Below are 26,014 nucleotides of genomic sequence, written 5' to 3'. Positions count from 1 at the left end.
GTGTGGCAGCTCTGAAGAAGTCAGGTCTTCCAGGACCCAATGTACTGCAGCTAAGCTCTCCATACACATAGATTTTTCAGTGTTTAAAATGTCTCTTGCATTGTGCTGTATTAAGATTAAAATGTATTTTTTTGGTTTAGGAAAGCTGTCTGGTTGCTGTGTTAGCTGTTGGTCACACACAGCTGGGCTGAAAACAACTGGGATCTGAAACCCCTTGGACTTGCTGGAGACAGTCTAGTCTACCTGCGGATGTTGTGAATTAGGAGCTGGCCAAAGAGTGGGAGAGCTCCAGGATCCCTCCCGGGAAAAGGTAAGGTCTGGAGGCTAAAACTGGTGGGACTGCACTTGTAAACCAGAAAAACAGTAGTTGTCTGAGTACTGCTGTCTGAGTTGTCTGAGCTGACTGCATTGTAGATGGGACCTTCGAAATTGAAGTATGTAGAATGCGAAGTTATTTCCATCGGTTTAAACCTCAAGTTCTTTTCTGGAGGTGTAAGATTGCCAGTTGCACACATCACCCTTGATTTCTGTCTGCCGTGAGTCACATCATTCTGATTGCTAGTAATTTATTCAGCCAAACTTTTCAGTGTTATTGTCTCTTTAAAACATCACACTCGCTTAGCCTTAGGCAGTTAAAGCAATCAGGACAGTGGAGCAGTATCTCTGAGCTAAACCAGAGCAGTAGGTAAAGAGCAGGGGGTTGCTCTCTCCTGTGAAAGCACAGGTGTGAGTCGGATGATGAGGAATCTATTCCTGGCCCTAACAGGCAGTGTAGTCCCTGCACCTGATTCACCAGTGTGTTACTCTACTTAATCTTCTTAGCCTCATCTTGCCACTCTCCTGTATGCTGTGGCAATCAGTTACACTTCCACAGGGTGCATGTAAAATGCTATCAATTTGGAAGGGTGATTTATATCCCAGAGCAAAAGTTTATATTGATTCTGGTTAGTGGGGTGGACACTGTGGGACCAGAACACTTTCCAGACCCTGCAGTATTTTTGACATGCTCTTTGTGTCTGCATTTTGTGATGTGGTTCAGGCTACAATATTGTTTTCCCTATTGTGGATCAGCTTTCCTGGGTAGGTTGTGTACAGTACTTTATTTCTAGCTGGGAACTCACTTTGAATATGTAGATGCTACATGTATAAACTTCAGATACATGTAGCACTGTCATTCCTCCCTCTGTCCTGTTTCAGGTGTCTCTTTACCTGTCACACTTTGGGACATGAAAGAATGAGGCAGGCAGCAGGAAGGTCAGCAGGAAAGTTCTATCTTTAATTTTTTGACTCCAACTTATATACAAAATCATCAGAAGGCACAAGATTGGCTACATAGGTTGCCACCTCTTTGACCTTGTTGGTGAAGACCACCATCAGTCACCTTTCTCCTCCCAGAGGAGAAATATGTAAACAAAAAGATAAATTTTAAAAAATATACATTGTTTTTTTGAAGCTGCGTGAGAACAAAATATAAACACTGAAAAGCAGACAAAGTTAGAGCGACAATTATCCTCTCCTAGTTGCAGTGCCCAGGAGATCCTGTGTTGGACTATTCTGTACCCACTCCTCTGGGTATGCTTGCTGATAGACCCCTGGTCCTCTCTGAGACTGGGGAACAGTCAGATGCTGAAGGAAAGCAGTGGACTTAATTATGGCAGTGCTGACAGCATGGCTAAGCAGGGTCAGCTCCTGCCTAGAGCCCCAGCTGTGATTTTGGTGCCCATTGTGTAGCTGATTACAGGGCTTCAGTTGGTCACCAAGTGTCATGTATTGAGTGGCAAAGTCCAGACTAGTGCTGCAATGTTATAACAAAACAAGTGTCAGTGGCTTTCCTGAGAAGGCAGCTGATGATGGACTGAGCTTTGTATGAGTCCAGCTGTTATGTCAGTGATGCAGTCATGAGTATTTCTGAAGAAAGCTGTGTCTTGCAAGTACTCTGGTGTGTGATACTATTGCTGTGAGTAGAGCAAATGCTGCTTCTTGCCTGTCCTCAAGAACCATTGAATGTAGTGCAGAAGTCTCCCATTACTGTTAAAACAAAAACTGAGCACTGTATAGGCAAAAGAAAACACAGATCCATTGGCAGCAGAGCAAGACTATGAATTATTCATTCCTGCAATGCCTCCTGTAGCTTCCATCCACTCAGGCTGTTCAGGATGCTGTCTGTTGGAGATGCAGACAGATCTGCTTTCAAAGCCATGGGGACAAGACCTTGCAGACTTGATCACCACTCTTGAGCTTGTCCTTCATTAAACTGGCTTGGGCATTATTCATTGTCCTCATCCTTGAGGGCACAGAAGTAACCTCTTATCACCCCACAGGCTGTTGGTAGGAATACTTGTAACACCAATGAACTTGGGATACATCTGGTAATGCCAGCCTGGAATTGTCTGTGAGGTGAGGGTAATGAATTAGGAGCAAGATGGAAGCCCTGGCTGCTCTGGCCCATTTTGCAAAAGGGAGGTGGGAGAGCTGCATCTTTTGTGTAGCATTGCTTTGGTTTTTGTAAGAGAACTTAGACTACGTCAGTTTGTTCCTAGCTCCCTCTGGCTGAGAAGCCAAACTGTCCTCTGTTAAAAGTTCCCTGAGCACAGGTAGGATTTTTCTGGCCATGCAGAGTGCTCTAGTGGAGATGAGTGTATTTGAATGGCTGTTGGGGAACATCTGTAATGCATAGTTTTTCTCAACTCATTTACTAGTAGGCATTTGTTTATGTAATACAGCTGGCAGTTGAATTTGAGAGGCACTGAAGACTGACTGAACTGCAGAGGCTCAATTCTTCTCCTATTCTTGCATGAACTGCTGTGGGCTCAGGTAAGAGGTGCCCACTGTGAGAGAAAAATGTTGCTGAAGGTTTGTTCAGAAGCTGTTCTTCAGCATAAAATGCACGTACTTAGATAAAGAGGGGTTTTAACTCTTTTTTTGCTTTTTTTCTTCCCACTGGATGGTATGAAGGTTCCTTCTGCCATTTCACATACCCAGGCTGCACTGTCCATACCACATTGCAGATTTTTGAGCATTTTCCCCATTTTCCTTCTGCATCACTCTGCAGAAGAGCAACTGCAAGAGTTGCTCTTGGCTTTCAGTCTTAGATGTATTCTGCTTAGATGTATTCATTTTGCTGAGATATATTCTGAGTTTTAGTGTGGGAAAAGCTACCTGTAACTAGCAACAACTGGAGAAATTATGGGCTTCTTAAAGCAGAAGTTCAACCTTTGCATTTACAGCTGTCTTGTAATGTGCCCTACTGCATTTTGAGAGCACTTCAAATGTTCTTAAAGAGCTTCTTGGAAAGGAAGGGAATGTTGCTTCTGTCAAAACAAGACACTGTAGCTTGTGTTCAGAACAGTTTTCAGCTTCTCGTTATGTCAGCCAGCTGGATATGCCCTAGAGTGAGTCACCTTTGGAGTTGTCCCAGTCCAGATGCTGAGGGAAAATGTGGAGGATAAGATAAAATCCCAGACTGCACTTGAAGAAGAGTCCTCACTAAAAAAAAAGTGGTGGAAGCATGCTGAGGGGAATGACTGCCCTGCTGGGTTGAGAGGCTGGGTAGATTTCACAAAGAGAGCTGCAAAGGAAGAAAGGGTTGATTGCTTCTGAAGAAGGTAAAATGTGTTTGTCATCCTATGGTCTTGACCAAAGTGGAAAGGTGATAAACTGGAAGCATACCTTTTTTTTGTTTTTTATCAGTGAAAGAAGTAGACAAACAGAGCACACAATGGATTTGTGGTTTCCATAGTGATGTAGTTATGGAAGCTTTTGTGCTGCTGAGCTTTGCCCTCACTGCAATCACACTTGAAGGCTATGAGTGTTCAGCTTTCCTGCCAGGGAAATGTAAGTATGTATCAAACATGGAACTGGCTGAAAATGCAGCTGCATTTTCACCAATTGTTACATTTGCTATGTTACCTGAATATGTGGATGTTTAGAAGCTCAGCTCATTTCTCCTTTATCTGTTGTTCTGCATTGGAACAGTGCATCCAGCTATACCGATACCACAGTTCTTGTTGCACCAGGCAGTGATATAGTGACCTCTGTCCTTTGCTTTCTGTCATCTGTATATGACAGAAATCCCACACACATCCCACAACACTGATGATGTGACTCTGCAGCCAAGCCGATCTCAAACATGCACTGGTCAGGAAACATATGTTTGACCAGTTAGCGTTAACTCTTCCAGGTTATGTTAACTGGTCAAACACCCTCTGTGAAACTTGATAGGTGAACTTTGTGCTGTTCATAGATACCAGCTCACTTGTCCCTGTATCTGACATTAAATCATGCTTTATTTTAATGACCATTTTGAGAGTGCTTTGATAGTCAAAATACATGACCCTTGGGGAATTTTTGCATGTGGAGAGAGCTGTTTTTGACTGTGAATGATTGATTAATTCTGGCTTTCAAAACAAGTTAGAAGTGGAATTTTTCAGCATCTTAGTGATGAGATTACCAGTGGGTCCTAGAGGCAGGGGAAGGAAAATGCTCAACTGAATGTTGCATGCACACATCAGGCAGTTCTGCACACACTAGTTCTGCACACACACTTGCATTGTCCAGTCTTCATGATTCACAAGCATTTGTGCCTCATCCTCTTCTTTTTTACTAGTACTACTGCTGGATGTTTTCTTGCTGTCTCCCTGAAGAAATCTTCCTTACCTTCAGCATTTGTTCTGCTTGTCTAATGGATGTAATGGATCATCTGTTCCCTTTATAGAAAGGAATGTTAATTATTTTCAGAAGGCTAATTAGGTTGCTAATGAGCAACTCTACTGCAGAAATATTTCCTTTAATTACTCACTCTTAAATGCTGTACAGAGAAGCTTATTGAATATGCTGTTAAGTACAAATGCTTGTATCTGGCTTAAAGATGCACCTTCAGGATCCCTGATAGAAATACTTTGGTAAACTTGGGAATCCATGTGACACAGATGACTGAGCAAATGAGACTGGTGCTAAGAGCTGCCTAGTTGTGCAGCCTTTTTGACCACACCTCAATTTGGCACTTCTGCTAGTGACTGGATGCAGTTGCTCTTTGTATTTCAGTTTTCCTGATGACTTTTGTTAGTATAGGTAACTATTTTTGCTACCTGCTAGCCCAGTCTATAATTAGATGCAGCCCTCACACCAAATAGTTTAGGCTAATCAGCCAGATGGCAGTCAGAGGCACAGAGAGGTGGAGTGACATGTGCAAGGTCATGTTGCAGATCATGGCAAACCTAGTAATAAAGTGGAGGTTTCATCAGTCCTGTGTTAGTTCACTGCACTGTTGGCCCCTTGCGCCTCTCTTAGGGCCAGCATAGCACATTACAAGGCTTGCATCAGTTTGCATATTGCTTCGTGAAGCAGTACAGATGCTCAACAACCCATTTATGTATCCACCTTGGTGCTGACTTAGGAAGGTCCTTTTGCTTCTCCATCTGAGTCCTGTCTTCTATTTTTTTCATTTCCTTGTTGTAGTGATACCAAAATCGGATAGAAAATAAACTTTCTAAGACAATTTGAAATATTAGAAAGCAGGCATTCTTTATTACAGTGCTTGACACTTTCAGAGGGTATCTCCTCTAATCAAATGTGTACCATGAAACTTTACCACAGGGTATTTATTCCATCCTGATTTTACATTCATTACAATGTACTTCCTAACTAATACATAAACATCACTTTCCCTAGAACTCATTTGCATTCATCTGCCTCCTACTGGAAGACCTTTTATGGTCCTGGAGGGTCATCTAAAGGGGTCTCTGGTTGTAGTTACTGAGTGTCCTGATATGACCATTCCTTGGACTTTTCTTTGGGTATGTGTGTGCGCTTCTTGTTACGTAACTAGCCAAAACCCCTAGTATATTCCTACTTTTCTGTTTATCGACTGGTTCCGGCTACATTTATCATCCTGTGTGCATACTTTTGCATTCTTTTTTCTTTTTTTGCTAGTTAGTCTTTAAGTTCTATCTAGCAACTTAGGGCGAACTGAAAATTTCTATTCTTTGTATTGTCTATCAGTCTCAATGCCTTTTAGAATTGCTTTGGGAGAGCTACTGTAGTCTAGTGGATATTTTAGTTTTAGTACTCCCAGGATGAAAGTTGGAGTGGATCTCTAACATTCCCTGCTTTTTGACTGCTGAGTCTTCATGCAGCTCTGTAGAAGAGCTTCACTTTTTTTCAGCATCCTCTAATGTCCAATCTACTTTTACCAGACTCTTGGAACTTTTTACATGGCGTGGCTGTACTAGGGAAAATGTGAGGGAAGGCTGCTGAATGGGGGCTGCTTTCATGCATAAGAATATGCTTCTTTTTCTTTTATACACCGGTCATTGTAAACTCAGCAGGAGAAGGAAGAAAGGTCTGTCAATGTTGTGGATGCAGTGCAAAACTTTGCATCTCCTACTGTGCTGCCAGAGTATCTAACTGCAGGTGACTCAGAAGGGTGACTTAGACATAGAAAATACCCAAGAAAACTGCTATCAGCATGGAATGGCAAAAGCCACCCTCCATTTCTTTTCAGGCACAGATGTACACTGCTGCACTTTTATCTGTGTGCTACATACGCAGCACTACCTTGGCTGAGACACATTCATTTAAAAGTTCACTTTGCATATGTAATATTTAAGTAAACTCTGCATATCTTTACAGCTGTGGGAACTTTCAGAGACAGTGAAGATACAGTGAAGCAAGTTGCTTAGCTGCAGTGTAATCTGGCTTCTAAGTTAGTACAAGCCTATGCAAAACAAGCACACTTGAAAATGTTAACACTTTGAACACCTTGGCATTGCTATGAATTGTTGTTCAGATAGTGCTGTTTGGTCTATGTGTAATGTGATGGGTTTGTTATTGCATGTATCAAGACTATGGAATGATATTTAGGTTATTTTAGCAGGAGACAAAAACTTACATTCTTTCTTACTTTACCAAAAGTGTATTGCTTAATATCTAGTGATTGCCATAGAAATCCTGGTATGCTGCAGGATTCTGTACATCTAAAAAGGAATGGATAGCTGACCAGAGTGTGTGTCTCCAGGACTGCAAATAGTGGATGCACAATTCAGGCACGAAAATGGCAACTCTAAAGCACCTTAAATAAACATGGACAAGAAAACATATGGTGCCTCTCTGGTTCTATCTGGTATGGGTCACCTGATGCTCTGTTTGTTGAGCAGGTTTTAAAGATGGTTTAAAAAGAATTTAAGGTTTGGGGCTTTTGAAGAGGGCTATTTTTGGTGTCCAATGTGAGCAGTATCAAACCATTTTACTTAAAACTGAGGAATTCTTTTCCAGTCTTCATACAAGACAGTGCCCAACACACAGATGAGAACTGGCATCTTTGTTAAACTGGCATTTTGCCCAGAGGCATGAGGTGCCTATTGTTGCCCAGGGTGAAAGCAAGATAAAGAAAAAGGTCTTGTGTGATAAGACCTGAAATTACCCTATGTGACCTTAAGTATTTCACAGAGGTGAATAAATCAGTGTTGTACATGCTTTAAGCACCTCTAAGAAGGTATTGGAAAGATGCAGGAAAGATGGCATCAGGAATGATCAAACTCCACTTTTGTTTTCAGAATGTGCCCATCTCTAGCTGCCTTTGCAGGCTCTAGTAACTACAAATGGAGCCTGTTGGGGAGCAAAGCTTGTAAGGTACCTTTGTTAAGTGCCTGAAATTCATTCATAAGTTTTCACCTCTGTGTGCATGTGTGTATGAAATGTTCGTATGAAATTCAAAATCTAGTAAAACCGTGTCATGCAAATAATTAATTTGTTAGAATGGTATCATGGTGCAGTAATAGTGTAACGCAGATTACTGGAGGCAAACAAACAAGTCACTGTCAGAAATGCATTTGAGTCAGTGAGAGCTCAGTGTCTGCTCAAAGTAGGGATCAATTCCTCACTGCTTAAACAGCCACTGCTAAATAACAGTGCCTCCTAAAATAACAAACAGTTGGTTAGAGTGTATCTTTAAACTTTTCTTGAAATCATAGAATGAAAGCTGAAAACATAAGTTTTCATTAAGGGCACCACAAATGAAGATTTGGGCAGAAAATAGTGTGACCCTGGGAAAGCCCTTCCAGTTTGGGAACTCTGTGGCCAGTCATTAATGGGGCAAGACACTCATGTGATTCAAGACAGCCAGCATAGCTTCACCAAAGGCAATTCCTGCCTGACCAGCCCAGTGGCCTTCTATGATGGAGTGACTCCATCAGTGGAAGGGAGCAAGCATCATTTATCTGGACTTCTGTAAAGCCTTTGACATGATCCCCCACAATATCCTCCTCTCTAACTTGGCGAGACATGGATTTGATGGGTAGACTGTTCAGTGGATGAGGAATTGTCTGGACTCTTGCATCCAAAGGGTACTTGTCAAATCAGTGGATGTCAAGGAACAAATGGTGCACCTCAGGGGTCTGTAGTGGGACCCTCTGCCCTCATAAGACTCTGCTTGGAATGCTGCATCCAGCTCTGGCATCCCCAGCACAGGAAGGACATGGACCTGTTGGAATGAGTCCCGGGGAAGGCCATCAAGTTGGTTAGAGGGCTGGAGCACTTACCCTGTGGAGACAGGCTAAGACAGCTGGAGTGTTCAGCCTGGGCAACAGAAGGTTCTGAGAAGGAAACCTTGTAGCACCTTCTAGTACCTAAAGAGGGCTACAAGAGAGTGGGAGAGGGAATTTTTACGAGGGCATGTGGTGATAGGCCAAGGAGTGATAGCTTTAAACAGAGAGTAGATTTAGACTGGATATTAAAAAAAACTTTTTTACTGTGGGGGGTGGTGAGGCACTGGCACAGGTTGCCCAGAGAATTTGTGGATGCTCCATCCCTGGAAGTGTTCAAGGCCACGTTAGATGGGGCTCTGAGCAACCTGGTGCAGAGCAAGGTGCCCCTACTCACAGCAGGCTGGTTGGAACTGGATGATCTTTGGGGTCCCTCACAACCCAAACTACTCTGAGATTCTCTTATTCTTCTCTCCCCTGTCTAAATACAAAAGCACAACTACATGGCAGCTAGGTAAAGCCCCAGGTAACAGTTCAGTGGAAGGAAGCCTGTTGAATTATCCATCCATTGAAAAGCCTCTACTGCCTGTGGATGAGGCTCCAGGATGGCAGGTTTGCCTCCATGCTGCAGAGGATGACACAGCCATAGTTGTTTTCTTTTCCGGTTGTACTTGCCAGGCCTCATGGGGAAACTGAGTCTTTCCAACTAGGTGCAGAGTGCAATAAAGTTCCTCTGACAAGCTGACAGAAATTAGTGGAAGCTGGGTACTTGGCAAAAAGAGAAATTAAGTATATGAGGTGTTAAGAACAAACTGAACCTCATGGGTGGGAAGTTGTGGTCTTGCCATTTCCTCTTACATGCTCCTGTCTGGTTGTCATGGGTTTTGTAAACCAAGACACTGGTGTAAATGGCTCTTCCAGTGTTTCAGCTGAGGGTGTCCTGTGTTTCATAGCATTCAGCTACTAGGCTGCCATGAGACTTCAAAAATAAAGCCTCTTCTGGAAACCAGGTGAAGTCTGTTGAACTCAATAGTCCCTTTTCTAAGGAGAGGTGGTAGGTGTTACTGAGTGAGCTGATTTTGCCAGGGAGGTGGAAGGGGACCAGTAAATTACAGGTACTCAGGCCGTCTTTGGGCTTGAAACTGTTTGAAGTTGAGTATCATGTTTCTGTCTCTGATCTGACCAAAGCAGTAAGACCAAAGTTACTGAAAATGTAGTGTGGATCTACAGTAGCTAATTCTTCCTGGCATGAGCATTTATGTAGCAATTATGGAATTTAGATGGTGTTTGCTGCTACCTATTCCCAATAAGCATCTCTTCTGGAAAGGCCACTTGGGTAGGCACTCAGGCCTGGGGGAAGTCTTTTCTTTCAGCCTGGGTGGGGGGACTCTATGGTACATTCTTCCAGGGCAAAGCCCCGGGGATTCCCCTGAGGGGTTCAAAGGTTTCCACACATTTATTTTCTTGTGGAGCCTGTAATGGGAAAGACTGTGCACATCACAACCCCAGCTGGACAGAGACACTGGGCAACCAACTCCTCTTTCTTCACGTTCGTGTCTCCACATGTTCCTAAGGCACCTGCATGACCGTCACAAATATTTCTGTTGAGGGAAATTCAGGGTCAGTGAAAGGTACTGTCTGAATTGTCCAGAGAAACATCAGTACTTCTGTAAAGGAAAGGGAAGCTCTGAGAGTGAGAACATGAACTTTCTGCATTATGCATCAACATGAGTTATCTATTCTGGAAAGAGTATGTTCCAGAGGCAAAGTAAAAGAATACATTGTTATCTTGTCTCTCTTCTGGGATGGCCAAGGATCTTGGCCAATTAGTGCCTGTGTTTCAGTTTTGAGAATGTTTTGTCAGTCACTGGGAATTAAATGAATATGTATAAGGAAAGAGCTGTGTGTGTTTTGTAACATTTTCTTTTTCGAAGCACATAAAACAGATGAAATACAAATACACAAGCAAGAAAATTGCTCTGTCTTCTACTGCAGTAGCTGTGTGTGTGGACTCAAATTCAAGTCCCCTGTTATCATTGTGCTTTGACCTTTTGCGACTGTACCATCTTCCTGCAGCAGAGTGAAAAATGTCTTGTGTGCAGACTGACAGTTGAGTGAAGAGGTGAGTAGTATTTTACATCCTTACTGAGTTTAGGATTAGAGTTAGCAGTTCTTAAGGACTTTCTTTTCTAAAGTGGAAACTTAATTCCTTTTTCAGGTGTTTAGAAGTAGGTGGTATTAACATGATGCAGTTACATTCCATGAGCCCTGAAGCAGATACATGTTAGCTGCTATTCACAAGAGATGGTTTAGAATTTTTCAGAGGGCTAGATGTGTAAATTGGATCTCAGAAAAGGGGTGAATGTGAGTTGGATCTCAACCATAAACTGATAGATCTGTAAAGCAGTGAAGCTATGGTGTTGTTTTATTTCATGATCTGGGCTTGCTGTACTATGAAAGGTAAATTCCTGGACTTCAGGCATTTACAATATTCTGAAGCAGCCCTGTGCACATACATGCAGACTTTTCTGTCTTAAGGAACCCAAAGTGTTACACTTAGGTTGACTATTAAATGCAGACTAATTTTGGAAATTCTTTCCAGTAATGGAACAAGGAGTCTGTTGGTTTTATTGGGGAGACTGTTCAGTAGGACATGGTCATTTGGACACACTGCAGTCACAAAAGGAAATGTGGAAGAAGGGTATAAAGATAATATTAAATGGATCTGTTTTCAGAGTGTCTCTGTAAAGACTGAAGTGAGCACACAGTGAAGCTGTGATAAATGATTGGAAGGTTGAAGGTATGATAAATCCCATGGTAGTGTTTATAGTGTTTGTAAAAGCTCATCTCAGCACAGAAATGAACACAGTCAGAAGAGGCAGTTATAAGGAGAAAGATCCGTCCCCTTCAAGCAGAGCGGAGAAGAGGACAAATCAGCAAATAAAATAGGACAATATATGAAGGCATCTCTATATCTTTATATATCTATACAGCTGTAGATAGAATTCAAATTTATGTAGACATAGCAAATTGATTTGCCTTCATTAAAGCAGATATCTGTGGTCCAGTCCAAACTAGAGAACAGTCCAGTGTCCTGGGATTTGGGAGAGAGGAAATAAGAAACTCAGAAACAGTAGGAAAAGAACCAAGGTGTCATCAGGTCTAGTCTGAGGAGACGTCCTTATGACCCAGCTCCCTGGCTCATGAGCTGAAGTGCATGAAGCTGCAGCTGGGAGCACATCTCAGTTGGAAGAATAGTGCTGGGAAACACTACTGGAACAGTATCTTCATAAGTTGACTGATTGGAAAAGGAGGGAGCTGTAGGATGCAAAAGCAAAAGCTTATGGACCAATGCTGAGTGAAGAAATTGATGGCTGAAGAGATAAAAGCTTCTTTGAATGGCAGGGAGAAATAAAATAGTCTAGCAAATACCAGTTCTGCATGGAGCACAGAAGTTGGGTTATTAGGTATTTTTTAATAGAGCTCCTGAGTGTACAACTTGCCACTTTTCAGAATATTGAGTTTTAGTCACCTTTCCCTATGGGAAAGCTCTTGTGCTTCCTTCTTGGGACACACAGCACATAATCAAATGAATGACTTGTAAGGGAGTAATAAACATTAGATGTTTATGGTGAATCTCCTGCTTCAGGTTTACAAAAGAAAAAAAATGACAGGTGTGCATAGAGTGTGAAGATGGTGTCTTTGTGGTTGTAACTTGAATGATAAGCTTCCTGATACCTTTAGGAAATAATAGTGCTTAAAATGACAGCCTTCTTTTGCAAAGATGTAAATAGGAATGAAAGTACCCAACACAGTGGGGGGGTATGTTTGCTGTGTAGGAACTAGGCCCTAAAACCCAAGGTTTTGTTGGCTTGCTATTCAGAACAGAGAAATTTGACAAGCCTTTGAAGACAAATTTACCTCAGTGATGCTGAATTGAAATAAATCTGAAAAATAAACTACAAAACTCATCACTAATTTATTTGTGCATACAATGTATTTCCACTGCTGATTACGTACTTTGCAAACCAGTGATAGCATGATTAATACCCACGGTATGGTAATTGGTGGGCAGTAGTGGGAAAAACTCTAGGAAACTGCTTAGAGGAGCAACCTTTTCCAGCTGGTTGTCTACTTGAGGATCTTGCTGGACATGACAAGGTGATCAGTAGAATTCTCAGATTTATCCTCTTCTACCCTTCCTTTTCAGGATGTTTCTACCTCTGATGCCTGTGTGAAATTAAAAAGATGAGGTAGATGAGGTAACCTTGGAGCTCCACAGGGATTCCTTTGGTGAAAAAGGATAATTTAGTACTCTGAGACTGCTTGAGTTTTACACTAGGGGTGCTAGGAGGGAACTTGCGGAGTCACAGCCTAATGAGTAGCAGATAGCACTTCAGAGACCTGATTCTTTGACATCCCAGAAATAGTTTAATGTTAGGAAGGAAAAAATTATATATTGAGAAGGAAAAATTATTTGATGTAGAATTGCCACCAAGAGATTTCCAAAAGGGGAAAGTGAGAGGAAACTCTTCATATGACAATCTCGAGCTATGAACCTGTAGGTGCCTGAAAGTGTGCTCCCTCCTGTTTCATCTGACTTTATGCAGTACCTTCTGCTTGCAGGGTTTAAACCTAAACTCAGCTTAGATCAAGATGTTAGGTTTCTTTATGAACTGCAGCAGTTCTGTTCCTTCTAGATGAAGAGTGACTGTAGTTGCTAACTGCAGGTATTTAAACTATCCAGTTACCTACTATCATTTGAATTCTGGGAATTTTTAAAGGCTTGTGCACCAGTGAAGAGTAATAAAAGGAGAGGGAAACAATTCTTTACAGTTGTGTATATGCAACAAGAATTTCCATAAAATAAACATTTTTATGAAATGATGCTTTGACCTTTACCTGTAGCAAATGAGAGACTACTTTGAATCTGTCAATAATACAGATTTAAGCGACTTGGATTGTGTCAGTATGTTAGCAAGCTAGAATTTTAGGTACCTTAACAGCTTTATCATAGTATTTTTGTCTGCCAAGCTTTATTTTCAATGTGAAAAATATTTGAATTTTTGTCTTTTTTTTTTTTTTTCAAATCTGGCTTTCATCCACTTCATCTTGATTCTAGCTTATTCATGAAGATTGTTCAGAAGTGCTGGGCTAAGCATATTTATTCGTTACTGATACTGACCTTTGTGAGTGGACCAATTTTTTATTATAGGTTGAAGCAGAATGGTTTATTTGCTTTCCTTTTTACTTGGGAAAGATGAGGCATTTGCTAAGAAGAAAAAAACCCCACCTTTCCAAAATCAAGTGTGTCTGAATTCCAAAAAGCTGTAAGAAACCACATAAGATGGGTGACACATGATGTCTTTCCATAATGTTGTCTTTTCTTTATACGTGTTGGCTGTGTAGTGACAGTAGAAAGGATAAAATCTTGTAAACTCTTGTGTTTCAGGACAAATTCTCTCCCTCCATTTGTCACTCTGGTTTGGGTTGCTGGTAAGGCATGATTTGCATTATTGTCTTTGAATGTCAGATTTTCTTCAGTCAGCTAATATCATGTGTTAAGCTCAAGCTTTTGAAAACACACATGAATTTTGATTGCCACTGTACTTGAATGCATGGTTTGATATGAAGGGGCCCAGCTCACAGTCAGGCAGTTGCCCATCAGTGAACTGTAAGTGCTCAGACCTAGGCCTAAAGTCATGGTGTGTGAACCTCTGTCACTTTTTGAAAACTGGGTTCTAGGAACTCGGGTCTGCTCTTTCTGCAGAGAAAGAAGTCAACTGTCCAGGTTAAGATAATGGTGAATCCAGCAACTAAGCACCCAAAACTGAAGGATGGCTGATACAGATTCTCAAAGCAGATTGTGTCTCCTGGACATGCCATCTCCTTTATGTGTGTGGCAGGACATGGAGTCTCCACTTTCTGCACTTCTACTGCCATTCATGAGATCACCATAGTCAGAAAGCTAGTTTTTTAAACAATGTCTTCATATCTTCTTTTTGTCCTCTGAGAAGCCAACCTCCGTCTACACTCCTTCCCAAGAAAACCCTACCTTTCTCCTTTCTGTTGTGAAATGATACCTTCTGGGCAGCCCCCACAGAGGCATTACCACTAAGAACTACACTTCCCCATCCCTTTGTGTTAGTCTGGTAATTGGATTCATTTAATCTCCTTTTGTCGTCATTCTTTTTTACTGTATTCCAATTCTCTTCGGACCAGATTTGAGAGATAGACAGGGATCAGAGGCTGCCAGCAGGTACAGAGTGAACTGGGCAAGGGAACAAGAAAACAAGGAGTGGCGGGGAAATGATGTGCCTTCTATGGGAAAGGAGCTAGAGACAAAAATGAGGGGAAAATACAGATAAGAAATAGACTGTGCTTTCTTACCCTGCAGTATGTGGAAGGGAGACAATGTGCATCCTGGTGGACATAAAAGTCCAGACAAAGAAGCAGCAAAAACAGATGACTCAGAACTGACCAAAATCCAAGGGCTCCAGATCCTTCCTGAAAGCACTGAGAGTCTCTATTTGGAGACGTCTGTGGCATGCTTTTAGCTTCATTGCAGGGCTTGATTAATCGATCTGCTGGAGCTCTTCCACACTTCAGCACAGCTGAAATCCTATTTTCTGAGCCGCAGTTAATTGAGGCTCTCAGTTACCTGAGGGATGAATATCTTCTCAGACTTATGACTTCAGCACATAAATACCACTAAGACTTTACTGTATAAATCTTTAAACACTGACGAACTAATGTCTTGGGGCCAAATCTAGTACCTAGTGTTCTGTGCACCTCTAGTGTTCTGTAAACCTTTATTTGTAATGGTGTGTAAGATACATTCTTTGAATATTGTCCATGGTTGCAAAGGTATGCTTGTTAGGTGTTTACTCACAGGGAAAACGCAAAATAAGAAGAATTACACTTAAACAGGTATTGCCCAAAAATGCATATCAATTTTCATCAACACGTTCTCGTATGTACTGTAACCCTTGCTAAAGCAGAAAAGCAGATACACATCTGATTCTCCCAGTCTGAAGAAAAAACACAGTAGCTACAATGATGTGCCAATGAAAGTAATTAAAAAGTAACGAGAAACAGTTATTTTTACATAAGTACTGTTTGGGTAATAAAAATCTGAGGAAGGAGGACATTGGCAGTACAGCTCGTGGGCAGGGAGAGGACTTCAGCTTGGTCCGCTACTCATGGTCCTGTCATTTGGAGAGGCTGAAGTATCCTACTGTGTTTGTGTCTCCTTTGCACGTTTTCAAATTTAAGAGTAATTATGATATATAACATAGGGTTATATATCATAATTATCCCTAAGATAAAGATCCCTCATGCATTTCTTAGAAATATGAACATGCATGCTATAGAACTAAGTATTAGTAAATACGAATTTGTAAAGTTATACTGTGCAGTAAGTTTTTAACCTGCAGAAATAACTGGGCACTATGAATATGAAACATGCTGCAGTAGTTCAAGTTCACCTGCAGTTGATCCATTAGCTGACAGAATTCATAGACTCAGAAGTCATTAGGGGAATTGTCTCATGGAGGTTTTTATTTGAATTTTTCTTTTATTAGCACTTCAGAGTTAATTCAGAGTTTCTTGAGGAGGTCTCATTACACTAATCAAGAGCATCTAAATAATTCTGCTCAATTAAAGGGAAGAAAGACAACATGTATGAGACTTTTTTTAAGCACAGTTTGGCTTGCTAGTGGGGAAATGGGCAGAAAGCCACTGCAAAGGAGAGCTTTGAAAAAAAAATGAGCCAGGCAGTACTCAAGAACTTAATCAGGCATGAATGCGACATACACTGAGGTCTCCCCTGCAGTGCTTGTGTGAGACAAATCTACCATTATTTCTTGGTCTACCATCAGTCCATCTTCTGATCCTTTCCCTCTTGCCTGCCAAGGCTGCATCACCTGCAGAAGCAAATGTGAGTGTGGAAGTGCTCCTCTTGCACAGAGGGGTCTCACGTGAAGTGGGGCGGTCTGTAACTCCTTTCTCCTTACTTGGCCTGGTGCGTCAGTTTTATCTTTATCTTACCTCAACCTAGAGGATTATTAATATCCATTTCAGAGCTGAAATTATAAAATATTAAAGTGTAATCTTGGTGCTTACTTACAGCCATAAGTCAAAGACCTGCCCTGATCACAGAATGGATCAGGTTGGGAGGGACCACAGTGGGTCATCTGGTTCAAACTCCCTGCTCAAGCAGGGTCATCCTGGAACACATGGCACAGCACTGCATCCAGACAGCTCTTGAATATCTCCAGTGAGGGAGACTCCACAACCTCTCTGGGCAATCTATCAAATGCTTGATCACCTACACAGTAAAGAAGTTCTTCCTCATATTCAGGTGGAACTTCCTGCATCAGTTTCTGCCCATTGCCTCTTGTCCTTGCCTGGAGTTACTCTTCCTCAGGTACAGGAATTTCAGGCAGTTCTTCTCTGCCCATCTTCAACCTGTCGAGATTCTTCTGAAGGGCTGTGCAGCACTAGGGAGTATCAGCCACTCCTCCCAGCTTTGTGTCATCGATGAACTTGTTGCTGCAACCAGATTTCTGTAGAGAAACTCAGTCCTTCATATGCTTTCCCTGTTAGGTCTGTGCTTGTTTCCTTTGTAGGTGAAGTGGGCTCTTTGCCCCTTCATTGCCAGCTGAGTTATGCACACAGGCAGGTCAGTCAGGGAAAGGACTGAGTGTTCTTGGAGGTCCATGTGTGGTTTCCACAGATTTGCCTTTTTTTTTTTCCCCCAGCAAGCTGGAAAAGAAGGTCCTACTAGAGAAAGAAGGCAAAAATTTGTGCTGGCCTAGCTTAGGCTTCCTAATAACTTTGTATTAGAGGAGCTATTTCGATTTTAACTATTTGAAATATAATTTGCTGATGATGGAAAGCAATTTCAAAACTTTGAGTTTAGAAGCTCCCTATTTTCCCCAAAACAGCACAATGTGAGCAGCCTCAGTGCAAGCATGGTCATCCATGAGCAGTCTCCATGCGTTGTTTGCTCCCTGCTGAGAATTGCATCGCTGGCAGCTGTGTTTCTGATTTTCAGGAAGCTGCTGCCCATCCCATTTTAAGTGCCTCAGTGATGAAGGTCGTTTGTTTTCCTGAGGAGACTGAATATCTCCCATACGTTCAGAACCTTTTGGTCAGTATTACTGTCACTCTATTAAAAGTTTTGCATCACCAAGTTCAATTATCTACTTAAGGCTTTTCACAGATCTGCATTTCTTACTGAATCCAGTCTTGGCCTTCTGTTTGGATGCTTTTCCCACTAATGTAATGCTTTTCAGCTTGATTCTTTTATCATGAATTGCTGCCTAACAGAACAACACTTTTCTCCTTTATGTCCCTCTTGAGACCTTCTTGTGCAGTATTGCTTACCAGACACCAAATAATTTGGTGTGGCTGGGAAATAAGATGCTTGGGAAAAGATGCAGTTTTAATTGTTCTGTAAATGCTCAAGTAACTTGTAACCATTAAATTGGACAGTCCCCAGTTTGTGCAGTGATGTGCTGTGGCTTGTGATAGCCTCCCTAAATGTATCCTCCATTCCCTTTATGTCGTACTATGTACTTTTTATTTTATTTTGGATGAAGTATTTTACAGGAGGGGCTGTGATTTGTGGATTTACTTAGGCCTAGGACAGTGGAACCAGTAATATTTGGGCTACCATAAATTGGCATCTGCCCTGTCTTGGGATGCTTCTAATCAACAGGAAGTCTGTGAGAATTCTTGCAACCATATTGTAAGAAGGAAGTTTGCATCGAGGTTGGGCGCACTGGAATCATGACAGTAGAGAAGGCAAATATTGAGAGAGTGCCAGTGCATTTATGTTTGTCTCTTTGCACTTGTGGTGAAAGTTATGTGATTCAAAAGAACTCAACAGTGGCCTTTGCAATGGGTTAACTTGTATTGTAGATGTCTGAGAACTGATCCTGATTCAATTTTTAGACATCTGGTGTAGTGACTAAATATTTTGCAAACAGTAAAAAAGAAACAGAAAGTAAATAGATATTTATTAAGTTTGTGGTGTAGAACCAGGAAAGAGAAATCTTCATTGCACAGAGGAAATAGTGGGGGGTAGAACAGGACGTGGCTTGTTGGATATGTTTCTTTGAGTCTTTGGCTTTTGTAGGGAGGTATAGGGCAACAGAAGTAATTGGTGAGGGGATCCTTGGAATGAAAATGGAGGAGGAGAGTGAAGGACCCTCTGTGCATTTGATCCAAGTTTGTGAATAGATCTGCAAAATTACAAGGGTGCTCCCAGCTAACAATTCAAATACATTTCATGTAAAGCTGTAGAGAGAAATGCAAGAACTAAGGATCACAAGTGAAAAGGTTAGGCTTACAAGGTTAGGGATACAATCCCTTGGCAACCTAGTAAAATCTTTACAATCATTTTCTTCTCTGGATAATGGCATTACATATTACAGAAATATCACAGAATATTCTGAGGTGGAAGGGACCCAGAAGGATCATCAAGTCCAACTCTTAAGTGAATGGCGCATACAGGGATCAAACCCAAAATCTTGGCATTATTAACATCATGCTCTAACCAGCTGAGCTAATTACATTATTATTACATTTTACTTCATTTCAATTATTAAACTCATCTTAACCCATGAGTTTTACTTCCCCTGCCCCCACCCCGATTCTTCTTCCCATCCCACCGGAGAGCAGTGAGCAAGTGGTTGTCTGGAACTTAGTTGCTAGCTGGGTTTAAATCATGACGCCTTCTTACTGCTTTCCCTTACTTCTGTACCTCTGACTTTTGACTTGTTCTTGAAATTATGTCATTTGACATAATTTGAATGGTGTAATGATATGAGGATTCAGAGTCCTAAGCTTATCAACTGTGTTGGCAAACTAACCAAGAAACATTGCGTTGACAAACTCTCCTTGGTTTGCAGTGTCCTTATGGATCAGCTTCCTATGGACTGTGTGGATATTTCTCATGTGCCTCCTGCATATTTCTCATGTTTCACCTCCTCTGCTGTTTGGCAGGGTTTCTTGGAACTAAATTGTCAGGAGACATTAGGCAATCTCTAGTGAGTCTTTATTCTTTCACCTACAAGCTCACTATGTGCTGTTGACCTTTCTCTGTAGCATGTAATAATGGCTCAGTGTCCTTTGTGAAATGGATTCTGCCACTAGAAAATGGGTCTTTGCCCAAGCACCCAAATCATATGAACTGTCAAGGCTTTGGTTGTTTGTGTGTCTGGTTAAGAGAAGTGTGAGCGGATCATGGATACAGCTCTGTCCTTTTCACTTTCAGTATTCCCCTGCGCATATTTTCTTCATGTTTATTATTATAGTTCTGTTTTTCCTTATAGAAGTTTCTCTTATCTCTTATCAGAATGTCAGATGCATGTTAATACTCTGTACAGAGAGGCACTGTGTTTACAGGGCAGGGCAGGAACAGACTCTTTCAAGCTGGCATGGAATGACTGTACAAAAACTTAGTGTGGTCCTTTTCCTAGCACATTGTGCCATGGAACTGACAAGTGCAGAGAAAGTGCTTGATAAAGAGTCCAGAGAAACTCAACTTGAAAGAGTAAGTTTCTAAGAATGAAAGAGGTCAAAATCATCCTGTGGTATAAATTTGCAAGGCTTCAGTAAAATATTATAATCTTATAATCACCTCATGTCATTGACTGTAGCATGGCAGACTTGTGTATCTCTACAGAAAGTGTAAAAGCTAATTGTGCTGAAACAGCTGAGTGATAAGCAAATTGTGCCTTTTCAAAAACTCTTCACCAATTTCTTCCTGTATAAACATTTAGAGTTTGTTCTCATTTCCTATTTATCATGACTAACTACCCCTCTCTGGGCTCAGCTGTTCCTTTTTATTTTTCTCCTTTGTGATTTGCTGTTCTGAAGCCAAATCTGAATGGATTTCAGTGGCTCTCTTGTGCTTTTTGACTTGGTATCAGGAAGTCTGACACCATAAGAAAATGATGTAAAAAATGCTAGCCATACAATGGATGAGTTCTTCAACAGGCAAAATAAAAGTTCAGGTGAATAATGAGTGCAAGGTATGGTGTCTGTAAGTGTGAAATCTTTGAATTTTCTCCTCCAGTTCCCCTTGTAGCTCCCATCAAAGCTCAGTTTTAGACTGCAGTAAACATTTTGGGTATAGAGACAGTAGGCAACAGCTGGAAAGGCCCAGTTTTCCAATGTTGTGTTCGGCTAATCTATTTCACAGTAGAATCAGAAAAGTAAGGTATAGTGCTGTTTCTTGAAGTGAGCAAACAGGTGATGTGTACTCCTTGTGAGATGACTGTATTTTTCTGCTGACTTGCAACCAGTGAATTCTTTTGCTACCTTGCTCCTGGCAAAGCCCCTGTACTTATCAACTCCCTCCTTATTGCCAATGTAATACCAGTGGCATCCCATTTTTTAGGCAGAGCAGTATATGTTATTCAGGCCCATCCTGAGTCATGGAGCCCTTTAAGGTGCCACCTTTCCCCAGGACTTAAAATCTGCTGTGGTGAAAATGAGAGTGACTTCTTTCTCAGTTTTATCCTTTGTTACAAGTTTGTGTGTTGCCGTCTGGGGGATAAGGACTTGTGACATCCTCGTTGACACCTCTCTCCCTCTCTCTCCCTCTTCCTTTCAGAGTGCTGCTGGGGTGAGTGCAGAAGAATGGCTGCGGCAGAACCTCTGACCGCTTTCTCACGATGGTACCTTTACGCCATCCACGGCTATTTCTGTGAGGTGATGTTCACAGCTGCCTGGGAGTTTGTGGTCAACTTCAACTGGAAGTTCCCAGGTGTTACCAGTGTGTGGGCACTCTTCATCTATGGCACCTCCATCCTCATTGTGGAGAAGATGTATCTGTATCTCAAAGACAAGTGCAACATTTTAGTGCGCTGCTTCATTTACACACTGTGGACATACCTCTGGGAGTTCACCACTGGCCTCATCCTACGCCAGTTCAATGCCTGCCCATGGGACTATTCCCAGTTTGATTTTGACTTCATGGGCCTGATCACCCTAGAGTATGCCATCCCATGGTTTTGTGCTTCTTTCATCATGGAGCAGCTGGTGATCAGAAACACCCTGCGCTTACGATTTGATGAGACTGCTGAGCCCGGGGCCCCCACCGCACCCGTTGGCTTGGCCAATGGCCATGTGAAGACGGATTGAGCAGTGACTTAGACCCATACTTAGCAATCTGAAAGAGCCCAGACCTCTACCACAGACAGTCAGCTCTGGCTCTGAGGTACTGCTCCTTGCTGTATAAGATTCATAAACCCCATTTTTCTAATGGGGGTGTGCATGGGATATACCGGAAAAAATGGAACCAATAGATTTTCTATGGATTTTACTCTTTGGGCTCCAAGGACCGATATCAGTTATTTGTTAGTTAGGTTGTTTCTGATTTTAACTTATTACTGATGAAAGCAGTCCTTTTGCTTAAACTTTAAAGTGGAGAAAGAAGAAGAAAGAAATGCTACAGCGGAAATGCATCCAAAAAAAACCCCACCTAATCAGTGGATGGGCATGGACACGCCAGCTGAGTTAGTGATTGGCTTACTCCATTAGGCAATATTCAGGTGCTTGCTTGCAACCAATACCTCCCGTGGGACCTGAGATGCTGCAGGAACAAGCAAAATCCGTCTGCTGTTGAGAAGTACCTAAGACTGGCAGTCTGCTGGGGAGGTAGATGGTGTTCCCCTCATCAGGTCCCATTGGCCTCTCCCCAGGTTCTTTGTTGCACCATGAAATAATCCGGTGCTGGACATCTTGCTGAATTTATACAGATCTTGTACTTTTTGAAATCTCAGTCCTGATATTCCTGATACTCACTAGAAATTTTTTCTCTTTTTTTTTCCCCTTCTTTTATTTTTTCTTTTTTTTTTTTTTCTAATAAAGGCCTTTATTGCCAGGTGAGTTTTACCATAATCTGTGCTATCTGAATCTTGGCAAAAGGCGCAAGAAATAGTGCAAGTCTTCCCATCTCCTTTGTCCCTCCAAAGCAGATCTTGCTGCAGATTCCAGCTCCCATCTCAGTCGTGCAAACCTTGTAGAGACTGTATAGCCCACAAGACTTTTCTGCCTTCCTTTCCAGGAATTCCTGTTTCTGGTGATGTCAATGACTTAGTCTGGCTGCAGCCCATTGTATTTGAAGGTCAAAACCTTCATGTGGCTAACCCAGGATTTGGTCCTCTGGCACTGACTTCTATGTTCCTTCAGCACTAGCAGGCCTTGGCTCAGTTCTGCCTAGTGTTCTGCTCAGTGTTATCAAGTGGAGTTGCTTTTTCTTCTCAAATTCTGCTTTAAGTAACCACAACCATATTGTCATGACAGAAATTGGAGGCAGCAAGAGATATACCATGCTGCCTGATACATTTACTAAAAAAAGCCCCAAACAAACAAAAACCAAAACACCAGTCTCTGAAAAGCATGCACTTCTCCATGCTCTGCCTGAATGAGGGACTGCTGTGGCTTCACTGTAGACCTATCTGCACCAGTTTGAAATTTAACCTATTGGGAACACTTATGGAGAACAAGGACAGTTGTGGTGCAGGGAAGGTGTTTGATAGTGGTAGCCACAAGTTTGTAATTTACTCTGTCAGGTCTTGGCCTTTGAAGTTAGCAAGAAACATGGAGGTTCCAGCTGTCAGATGTCTCACTCCTGAACTGATTTATGGAGAAGGTTTGCCAGAGTTGTCCCATAAGGCCAAATTAATTTTTCTTGTTCTGCTCACCACAGTCAGCAGAGCTGTACCAGGGATAATTTGGCTTGAAATGCAAATCTATTGTAAGATTCAACTCTTATTTTGGTACTAGTTAGGCCAGTTCTGTGTATGTCCCTTGTCTCTGGTAGGGGGTGCTCAGCTATGAACCTGCTCCTTGCCCTGGTCCAGCCAGTCCTGAGAGGAAGAGCATTGCTGGCCCTGTGGGTAGAATTGTTTCTTAGCTCTGCTCTTACAGGGCAGTGTTAATCCTTTTTTATATTGCACAGAGAGCAATTATATTATTCCTTCCCTTCTCCTTTGCACATGGCATCCATTGCTGGCAATGGACACATGAAAACAGTGGTGGCAAGGAGTTAATCAAATCTGCCCTGGGTATGCAATGTATCCCGAATCACTGAGAATACTTAGGTGGGTATTTAGAGTTTCCTTTTTATAGTTCATTAAATTAAAAGAGAACAAACACTGAACAGATAGTTCTTTTGATGCTGTGATGCCAGTGTTATGAAATCAGAGGAACAGTATGCAGTTTATCAGCCTTGTTGGTCTCAGGAGTATAGACCCAGGCAAAATAGTTACCTGAAACTGGAGGAAAAAAAAAAGATCTTTGTATGTGGGATAACATTGATGAGCTCTACTGGAGCAGAACAAGAATTGCGAGGTGCAGATGCGAGTTGGGATCCCACCATTTTGGCCCTGGTTATGTCATGATCATCAAATGCTGTGTCTAAAGCTGGGTTGTCCTCTCACAGCATAGCTTAAATGTCATGTTGTGCTGCCTCCTACACCACCCCCACATCATGTAAAACCCTCAGCTTTATAGAAGGATCCTAGGATTTCTGCTTTCTCCTTAGCTATTACAAAACTCCTTGGAAAGGTTAAAAGGAGTTAGCAATGTGGTGTGGAGGACTGGCTGGCCACAGAGCTCACCTGGTATGCAATAGCAGTCGTGTCTGTTATCGTCTGTACTTAAGAAGGTCCCATATAAATGACACTTTATTTGTGTTTTGCTGAGTGATGTAATATTTACCTGCTCAAAATATGGAAGGGTTTCCCAGCAGCATCTGGGCATTATTCGTATTGCCTGTGTCATTGAAACAGCTGTTGTAGTCTGCTTTCCACTGGTGTCTGACGTGTACTACCCAGCTATTGTATCTTCATAGAGTGGTAATTTATACCCAGAAGTGCACTTTACTTGCAGCTTGCACACCAGAAACAGAAAAGGACCTGGCAAATTCTTAAATCATTGAATTATGTATAATACCACATACCTAATGCAGCAGGATTAGCCAGACTTCTCCTTTCTGAGCAACATGGCTGCTGTCAGAGCTTTTGTCTTTTCTGCAAAATCTCCTTTTTTGATACATGTGATGCTTCTAATAACATCTTGCAGAACTGCCCAGAGCACGTTACCAGGATCTCAGTGGCAGCTCAGTGAGAGCTCGGGAGCTGGACTGGTGTTGAAGAGGCATTTACATTAAGAAGAAAAATAACGCACAAGGCCTAACATTTGTTTGTATGTGTATCTTCCTCAGTAGATTAAAGTTGCCTGTTTTGAGTTCACCAGCAATAAAAAAACCTTGTGATTTATCTACTTTGTCCTAACTGCAGCAAAGAGAAAGTGACCCTGATCTCTGCCTTTCTTTTCCAGGGGGTGGTGGGATATGGACTCCTCAAGGTTCCAGTTTTGCATCTGTTCTCTTGCTTATCTCATGTACAGTCCACCCTAAAGGATCTCAAAGTATGTGATAAATAAATACAGAGTCTGGTGTCTGTCACACAAGAGGCAGTTCAAGCATTACTGTGGTATCTGTTCATACTCCAAAGATCTTGCCAGAGGGGAATGTTTTATCTACAGCAGGACCAGATGGCATTTTAGTCTTTGGTGTTATAATTGAGAGAAATGTGTACATACGTAGCAGGTACTATTGAGCCTTTGGTCTGAGTGCATTTTGTAATTAAAGCAGAATAATCCAATCAAGATTTTGCTTGACTAGTCCTGTGACTATAAAAGGTAAAAAAAAGACTGCAGGGCTTTAGCTACTTTGAGAATTAGGAGGCAGGTGACTGAAGTCCTCAGTTCAGTAGCATTGCTCTGCTGCTGACTGGTTTTCTAGAACTCGCAGAGAAAGAAAGGGGATTTCTTCACTCATGGAAACTTCTGCCCTTTCTGTAAATAAAACATGAGCCACAACCAAGATGTGAACTGAAACCAAATGTTTTTCTATTTTAGTTTATCTTAGGCCCTGAATACATGCAATATGGGAAACTCGCAGACCTGAGCTCTTTTCCTCCACTTCTGCCTGCAAAATGCAGCTGAACCACCTGAGGGGGAGAATACTCTCTTCTTCCTTCCTGCACATTGGCAGCTGCCAAATCCCTCTGAGGTCCATCCTCTGTTGTAAAAGGAATTTTTTCTTTTTATATGGCCCCTTACCAAACCAGAAGCTGTTAATAATGTGTGTCACCTTACCCAGCTGCTTTGGCACCTGAAGACCCTTTTGGGTCACAGAGCTGGTGAGAACAGATGAAAATCGTCATTGTTTGGCAAATGGCCTCCCTTTGAACCTGTCTTCTCTTACTCCTCCTGGAGTGTCCTGAGCCAACTGCTGGGGAAGGGAGATTCCCTTCCTTCCACCTTCTGTCCCAGAGAATGGAGCAAGCACTGCAGCTGCTCAGGGGCCTTGGCACCACTTAAGGTTTTATGCTAACACAGGTCTGTCTCCACTTGGGCATGGGAACTTTGATTTTCAGAGCTGTAAGGCTCTGAACTTCAGGCTCATCACAAGCAAGACTTCCACAGACCTCAGTGAATTTGTACCA

At 42.0% G+C, this 26,014-nt stretch overlaps 2 protein-coding genes across 12 annotated transcripts in view; both read left to right on the top strand.

Moving 5' to 3' along the window:
* Positions 1 to 222: 222 nt before the first annotated feature.
* Positions 223 to 25,375, top strand: TMEM229B (transmembrane protein 229B). Its single transcript, XM_066188256.1, has 2 exons — positions 223 to 310; positions 21,109 to 25,375. The coding sequence occupies exon 2, from the start codon at positions 21,135 to 21,137 to the stop codon at positions 21,636 to 21,638; it is 504 nt and encodes a 167-aa protein (XP_066044353.1). The 5' UTR covers positions 223 to 310; positions 21,109 to 21,134; the 3' UTR covers positions 21,639 to 25,375.
* RAD51B (RAD51 paralog B) overlaps positions 252 to 26,014 on the top strand; it is a 407,321-nt gene continuing 381,558 nt past the window's right edge. For all 11 annotated transcript variants that reach the window (XM_066188243.1, XM_066188251.1, XM_066188247.1 and 8 more), the window contains exon 1: positions 252 to 310. The gene's annotated coding sequence lies outside the window, so the exon portion shown is untranslated. The remainder of the gene's footprint in view (positions 311 to 26,014) is intronic.

The sequence above is a fragment of the Chamaea fasciata genome, unplaced genomic scaffold (genome assembly GCF_029207755.1).
Source record: "Chamaea fasciata isolate MVZ Bird 193981 ecotype frontalis unplaced genomic scaffold, bChaFas1.0.hap1 SCAF_7, whole genome shotgun sequence".
Classification (NCBI taxonomy): Eukaryota; Metazoa; Chordata; class Aves; order Passeriformes; family Sylviidae; genus Chamaea; species Chamaea fasciata.
The sequence above is the reverse complement of the archived record's forward strand: the minus strand, read 5'-3'. Positions and strand labels throughout refer to the sequence as shown.